The sequence below is a fragment of the Crocuta crocuta genome, unplaced genomic scaffold, assembly GCF_008692635.1.
Source record: "Crocuta crocuta isolate KB4526 unplaced genomic scaffold, BGI_CrCroc_1.0 scaffold695, whole genome shotgun sequence".
NCBI lineage: Eukaryota > Metazoa > Chordata > Mammalia > Carnivora > Hyaenidae > Crocuta > Crocuta crocuta.
In genome coordinates this window covers 346,694-354,654 of record NW_027528855.1, presented here as the reverse complement: position 1 = coordinate 354,654, position 7,961 = coordinate 346,694, and the positions used below count along the sequence as shown (strand labels likewise).

Genomic DNA, 7,961 nt, shown 5'->3' with positions numbered 1-7,961 from the left:
CTAGTTCTTGGTGTTTATTCATATATTCTACACAAGCCATAGAAAGGGGGTCGAATGTTCTGTTGATTATTGCGGAGCCTTTCCTCAGGTGACCAACACACACCTCTCCTCTGGTGACCAGCACAAAACAGAAGCAATGGGGTTTTAGTCGTATGTCCTTCAATCACCAAGATCTTTCAGAGAACTTCAGCTAGTTGTTACCATTCACCTTTACTTATTAAGAAACAAAAGTTGGGGTGTCTGGGTGGTTCCATCGGTTGAGTGTCTGACTCTTGATTTTGGTTCAGGTCATGATCTCATGGTTCATGGGTCGAGCTCCGCACTGGGCTCTGTGCTAAAAGAGCTTGGGGTTCTCTCTCCCTCTCTGCCCCACCCTCACGGTCTCTCTGTCTCTTGAGATAGACAGATAGATAAAACAAACTTACGAACAAAGAAATGAAACCCACTGTACCTTTGAAGCCACCTCCACGTCCTCTTCCTCCTTGTCCTCTTCCTCCACCGCCACGCCGTCGACCGTCTCCTCTGCGCAGAAAGTTCTCCCTCTCTTCCTCTGTTGGAGCTAATGACCAATCACTGAGTTCGTCTCTGTGGTCAGATTCTGTTTCAGAAGCATTTGATGCTTCAGAATTAGTTCCTATCGAGAGTTAAAAGTTATATACCGTTGTCCGACTTTAAAAAAAAAAGTTAGGTTAACAGAAGCTTCCAGAGACGTTTCAGGGGTAACTCAATACTCTTCCCAATTTATAAGCCCAAAGAGTATTATCACCTTCCATTTAGTAAAACAAATGATCTTAAATTCAAAATGAAGGGTTTCACAATATTTGAGGTAATTTTGGTTTTAAACATTTTTGGTTCTTGTTAAAAAAAAATAAAAGGTATTTTATTAACCATCTAAGTTCAAACCTGAGTATGCCACATCATTAAACAGCTGTGCTCCTTTAAACATCTGCGCTCTCTGGAGAAAAAGTTGTCTCCAACAGTTAAATGCAATACCTTGATAAACAAAACTTCTATAAAAAGAGTTTCTTTTAACAAGGTTTGGCTCAGGGACAGAGGGAAACGCACACATTTTGCTCACCTCTGAGAGGGTGGCAAAGGCCACCATGGCAACTGTCTCAGGGAAGGGTCTTTTGTGGGATCAGGGATTGAACTTAGCTCAAGGGGGATGTGCTCGCCTGGTCCACAACCTTCCCTCCCACTCCCACTAGAATAATTTATCATTAATGAAGCCATTATTAAGATAAACTCATTATGTGTGAGGGGGTGGGTTAATGATATAAGGGATGGGAGTGGGGGAAAAGAGCTCCAAGGTGAGGTGGAACTCCAACAGCAAAAAGAACAGACTGTTGGGAGAGGGGTTAGGGGTTAGGTTTAAGGTTGGCCTTAGGAGTACGTATCTCTCTCCCCCACTCCACAGTATCAGCTCTACTACCTCTCTCTTCCTGTTGGAGCTAATGACCAATTATAGCTTCACCATTATAGCTTCTTTCCTGTGGATCTTGAAGGCTTTTCCATCTTAAAGAGTTCCTTTTTGAAATGCAAATATTTGTGAGATGGATTATACCTTATACCATCATTAGCAAGTTACATAGTAGATACACAGTTGAGCAAGAAAGACCGTAGGCACTGGCAGGTGGGGACAGTGTTCAGTGAAAGGTACTGGGAGAGAAGAAAGAAGCACTGACAGATGAGCTGGGAAGGCAAAGAGAAACTTTGCCCGATTCTTGACTGTGCCTAGGGCTGACTTTGGCCATGACACTCAAAATCACCTTATGAGCCATAGGATGCAGAGCCCTGATTTACACAGTCCATCCAGCAAGTATGACCAGCACATGCCTGACAAAAAATGAGCCACAGTACACAAATGAAAAAAATTTTGGCTATACAGTAATAAAATCAGGAAAGGCCTTAAGAGAGTCGTCAACACACAAGGGCTTAAGCAGGTTTATCCCCACTCAGAATGTGGACAGAACTCACACCTGCCCTGTAAACTCTATGTGGTATCATCAGCTTTAAGTCTAGGTCTCTTGCAACACAATTTGACCCACTGTGAATTGGAAACCACGTAGTGAGAAACCGTTATAATGGGATGCTAATGAATATTAGAGATTAGCAGCTATTAAGTCTAGGAACAGATAAAGTTACTGAGTAAAATGCTTAGTTTGTACCTGAAGCATATCCAGGACCGCGTCTGCCGTGCCCCCTATTTCTGTAAGGTCTACTACCTCGACCCATTCCTTGACCATCATCAGTCACATAGCCTTTTTCCTTATCTGTACGATTTGGTGGTGGTCTAGAACTAGCTCCAATCTGTCGCAACTGCTCATCAATTTGTAATCTCTCCAAACGCAACTGGTCTACTTCCTATTTAAAATATACAAGATAACAGTAAAAATAATTTGACATTTTACTTAATAATACCTTTCTCCTTTTCATCAGATAAAAAATATACTGGAAATAATTCAATTTCAGCTCTAAATTTATAGTAAACACTGTTACACAGAATTATCAGGAAATTGAATGGTCTCCTTACAAAGAAAAATTACTATAGATAACAGGTTATNATTAAAATTCTACTGAATAGAATTTAAGTTTGATTTGGTGCTATTATCCAATAGAATCTCTTAAGGCACAGATATGCTAGTTTGGGGACTTCTTGATGATCAGATATCCAAGAAAGCAACTCTAAAATAAAGGCAAAAGACAGTTAAGGCTTAACCAGCTAACCTTAAAAATCATACACTGTAAATAGTCTTAATTGAAATATATTTGCCCATTAATATCTTAATTTATGAAGCACTGAGTTTGAGCTATCTTCTGCTTTCAAAGAACATATACTATGGTAAGTCTTTGGATGCAATTGCACAATTAAGGAAAAATTATTTTTGATGAACTGAAAATGCTCACATTCCTTACATGGTGGGCAGGGAACGACTATTGAAGACCTGACCAAACAACTTAGGTCTTAACATCATGCCTTGAAACCTCTTAGAGACCACAGCTCTGCTAGAACAAGTACAATGAACAGTATTGATATTGATCAAAATATACACCTGGGGTCCACTGATAGACCATTCGTTACACACAGTGCTTCTGATATATCCAGACGAAGCCCCAGTTCTAACCCTTGTCCTTCCAATCTACCCATACACATCTCCTTTACTGGCTTTAGGGAACTGGATCCGTAACTTCTAGTGGTTTGGGGTGTCTGTGTAACGCACAGGCCATCACAGGGACTGCCTATGTGGACAGTCACTGGATAAGCCCCTGTGTTAAGCTAAGTTCTTAAAATCTTTCTTGTGGAAGCTTCTGGAAAACAAAGGGCAGATACATTTGATCTGTGCCCTGAACCAGAATTTCTGTTTTACAAAGGACCTGAGCAAAGGAGACACTGAGTGAGTGGCTTACTCCAAGAGTATAGTTATAGCTCATGGAATGGGTGGGTGTATCTCGCAAAACAGAATGGTAGTCCAGGTTATCCCACTGGGGCAAAGCAGTCACCTTTTGGTGAGAGATGCCAGGCCCAATCAAGGGAAGATCTGGTGATGGAAAGAATGGCAACAGGACAGCTGCTGATAACCAAAAAAGATATTCAATTGTGAAGAATAAGTAAAAAGATCTAAAAAGGAACATTAGTCAAAAGAACAAGGGATTGGTTACAGTGCAACCCTAACTCTCCAGGTCAATTAGAATTCTTTAAGCTAAGAATTGAAGAAAAACACGTACAACAGATTACAAATAAAACACACTGTAAAACACAAACAAAGAAGCAAACCAACGGGGTATCCTACCCATGCAAACCTTGCTGGATGAAACCTTCCCATTTTCAATTAGTAACTGACCACCAGAAGAAGGAATGCAATGCCTAGCTATTGCACTTTTTCCTTCCTTATTTGCATCCAAGTCAAAACTTTTTCTTTCTTTCAAGAAATCAGCAAAAATATTCTTATTAAGATAGCATCATAAATAAAATAAATTAGATTATTTTTTAAAATACTATTTAGTACCAGTCACTGTAATTGTGATGCATATGGATATAAAGAGGAAATTAGGACAGTGACATGAGTAAGACTCCATTTCATTGAACTATAGAACATTTGGGCCAAAAGAAATTTTAAGAAGCATCCAGTATACCAAGAAGTGACTTGCCTCAAGTCACATAAGCTAGTTCATGGCAGAAGGCAGACTAGGAGCAAATCACTGCACTGCCAATTCAAGTGCTCTTTCCACTAATCCTTGTGGCCTCCTACTTCCTGATTTCTAGTTGGCAATCTAGGAGGCCTAACTGTACAAACACTAAAACGAGCATCTACAAGACACAAATTGTTTATATTCCGTATAACGGAACATAGAGAAAAATACAAAGGGTAAATGCTTAAACGTAGGACTTCATAAAACACTGGGATTTCCTTGATAAATGACATAAGAGGGACAAACAAAGCCAAATGTTACAGACACAAAATCTGGCCTGGAAAAAACTCACAAAGGCTAGAAAGGATCAACTGAATGAAAAGGCTATGTACAGGAGTACCTAAATTGAGTAAGGGCTTAACAGAAGAATAATGAGAAATAGGGGAATTTACTGACAACTGGGATACCAGTCCTTAGATTTATGATGACAGAAAACTGACTTCTTTTTGCAGAAGGAATATAATAAGCAAAACAAAGTGAGTATTTTCTCTATTATCTTTTACGGGTCATTCATTGTAATATACAGGCTAGAATGAACCTTCACTGATGAAAAACTGACTGTGGAGTTTTTATATGTTAGCACAAAAGGATTAGAAGTTAAAGTTCTTCTTGTTCTCACCTTTAAATAGTTCAGGTGATAATCCAGAAGAACAGTGGCATTAGCAATGCTGTCCTTTGTTCCCACAAAAACAAATGGTACCATACCCTGAAAAATAAATGGCAACAATGATCCTATAAAATTAATAATGGATTAATCTGAAAAAAAAAGGAAATAATGACTAAATCCCTAGCACAGGGCCTGATAAACAGTAGGTATGCAAATGTCTGTTGAAAATATAAAACATCTACAAACAAAAGTAGTTGGTATATTTTACTTATCTACTGTGAGTAACAGAAAGTCAATACGGCAACCTCAAGTGCACCAGATTACTGTGTTTTAAAGACTACTCTTAAATGTTGGCAAAATCACAAAATATGTAATTCCAAATTATAACAAGCTCTGACATGAGATGCATACACAAAATGAATACTTTAAAATAAAATACTCTAATTCATATACGACAGGTTTTATCTAGATCAAATTCTCTAAAGAGAAATTCAAAGTTAAATACTAGGGCACAGAAGTAAAAACTAAATCAATTTTGCTGACCAAGTCAAGAGAGTACAAACAAAACACAAACAAAAAGAATTAGAATAAATTAAAAGGCACTAATTATTCTGTGCAGGGTGGGGGAGGGGCAGAGGCAGATCGAAGAACACACAATTTAGCATTTCAATCCATTTCAAAAATGTACTCTATAAACTATAAAAGGCTGAATCATATGGAAGGCTTGATCTTTTCTCAATGGTACTACTTTAACATAAAGACAGATTTTTAAAAAGGAGTATATTAAAAATTTATACTAATAGCCCATCAGTACAAATGAGAAAAAATATTATTTCTAGTCACCAGTTATAGGTGTCGTGCAAACTAATAGCTGGCAATTATGACATTCAAAGTTTGATAATACTTCATTTATTTTACTACTGAAGAAATACATATGCTTACTGATATTCACACAGGACTATAGTAAAGCATACAGTGGCTTTTATGAGGACATAATTTTCTAGGCAAAGTTTCTAAGTATGAAAAACCAAGAAGCTGTCTCTTTAGCAAGTATCACTCTTTGAAAAAGAGCATTCATTTGATAGGTGTGACTGCTTTTGCTTGCCTGCGCTCAGTAGACAGCATCTTAAATGTATGTGAGGCTGGAACAGGTTTTTTTTCCTTTCCCTTCCACATGAACCTGGCTGTTGATGGAGAACAAAACTGAACAACAATTAGGAAATACTGCGTGTAGAATGACCTTCATTCGGTCAGCAAGGCACTGTTTCCTGGTAGCAATGGCCACCAGAAGAGTCGGGTGCCGCTGAAGACCCAAGGCCTTCATGTGGATTTTTGTTTGCATTGATTAACATATAGACTATGGAAATAATTAGGCCTATGAATTAGATCTACTTTCCTCAAAAACACTTTTGACTGTATTTTCCCCAACTGACATCATTACAAAGTAGTTAAATCTTATTATTTTCCAAAATGCCATATAGTGAAATGCTATACTCTTTCCTCTGGGTCATGTATGACCAAAATAAACTTTAAAACCCTATGCCACAGATTTAGTCTGATCAACTTGGCAGCAAATAATTCTACAAGGTTTTCTATTTCCCTATGTCCAAACTGTGGTTGTACCCAAGTGCTATTGTAATTTGAGCACATCACTAGTAGACCAGAATAGGAAATTAAAATCATGATGGGCAAGAGCACAATGATGGCCTTCAATACAGACACCAGGAGAAAGGGATTCCCTGACTGGGATAAGAACTGTGCTGCCCACTCTTAACAACAGCCAAAACATGGAAAGAGCCTATGTGTCCATCAACAGACGAATGGATCAAGAAGATGTGGTTTATCTATACCATGGAATNGAGAGGAATATCTGATCCACTTGTGGTTATATTTCCCTTTATCAAACAAATGGCATTTCTGCTTTTAATCTCTGGTGAGTCATAATGGTTTTTCCCCATAAACAGTTCTCTCGGGCCAGGTAGGGGGCCCTGTCCTCAAGGAACTCATCAGAGATTAACAAGATAATGTCTATGTAGTATATGCTGCGAGAGGGATGGGCACACTGGAGCACAGAAGGGGGAAAGGCTATGGAGCCAGTCAGAGGGAGGGGACCTGTGGCAAGCACACAAAGGAAAGCTACACAAGGAATAAGGTCAAAAGCAAGGTGTCGAACTGGAGGGGAAAGAGCGCTCTGGTAGAGGAAATGTATGTACACAGAGAGAGAAGAGTGAGAACTTGGAGTACTTCAGTGTGGCCCAAATCGCTCTGGAGGGCAAAGGGGAGGAATGAAAAGAGGTGACACTGGACAGGTGAGCGTCAAAGAAAGGCTTTATAAGCAACAGGAAGGAATTTGAGCTCTCTCCGCAGGGCAATGGATGAACATACCCCAAAACACTCCTCCACCATCCCCCAACCCTGATGATCATTTGTAGTCTCTCTTAACAAGGGGAATAAACAGTAAAATATAAAATTAAAATGTATTTTTCAAGGAATGTTTTCCTACCTGCCAAGCCTTGAGTTCAGGTTTCTGGGATTCCCCTGCTACAATTGATGAAACCACTAACACCTAAAGCAGTATAAGGAATGCAAGTGATGTCATTAACTATAACAAATGATACACAGAAGCCTGAACGCAGGACTTTCACTGTAGGACTTCTAAACCCATTTCTAAACAGTTAGGTTAGTTCAAATATTGAAAACCAGTTTCTAAAATATGGTTCTAAGTAGTTACTAGTGCATCTAACAGAAGGTACATTTTGAGCTACCACAACCTGCAAAATCTCAAGAGATACAGCATGAAAAAATGAAAGACCACCCTCAAAAGAAAAATGTGATCACTAAATGTAACCCCGTATTTTATGTTTACTCATCACATTTGTCACTGTGAGTAAACTGAGAGGTAGGTAACACTTTGGTTTGTAATCTCTCATAAGCTGGCAATTGGATTTGGAAAAAAAAAAAAAATACAGGAGTAGCCTTTAAGTCTAACCAGAGAAAACACCCAAAACACCAATTGTGATATCTGGGTCAAAGAAATTACTTTGAGTGTAATTCAAAGTGATAAATATTTCTTACCCTCTGGACTTTTGTACTGTTAGGTTGAGAAAAATGAGTGCTGTTTTCCTTTATATCTATATGTTTTTTGTCTTCTGAGGGAGGAGGG

General features: G+C 38.7%; 1 protein-coding gene across 1 annotated transcript in view; it reads right to left on the bottom strand.

Moving 5' to 3' along the window:
- The window catches only part of FMR1 (fragile X messenger ribonucleoprotein 1), a 32,397-nt gene that overhangs the window by 5,009 nt on the left and 19,427 nt on the right, over positions 1–7,961 (bottom strand). Inside the window, exons 11-15 of the mRNA XM_077756045.1 lie at positions 7,874–7,961; positions 7,302–7,364; positions 4,811–4,897; positions 2,169–2,364; positions 452–634 (exon numbers count right to left, since the gene is read on the bottom strand). The exon at positions 7,874–7,961 is cut by the window's right edge and continues 38 nt beyond it. Coding sequence (XP_077612171.1) covers positions 452–634; positions 2,169–2,364; positions 4,811–4,897; positions 7,302–7,364; positions 7,874–7,961 — 617 coding nt within the window. The remainder of the gene's footprint in view (positions 1–451; positions 635–2,168; positions 2,365–4,810; positions 4,898–7,301; positions 7,365–7,873) is intronic.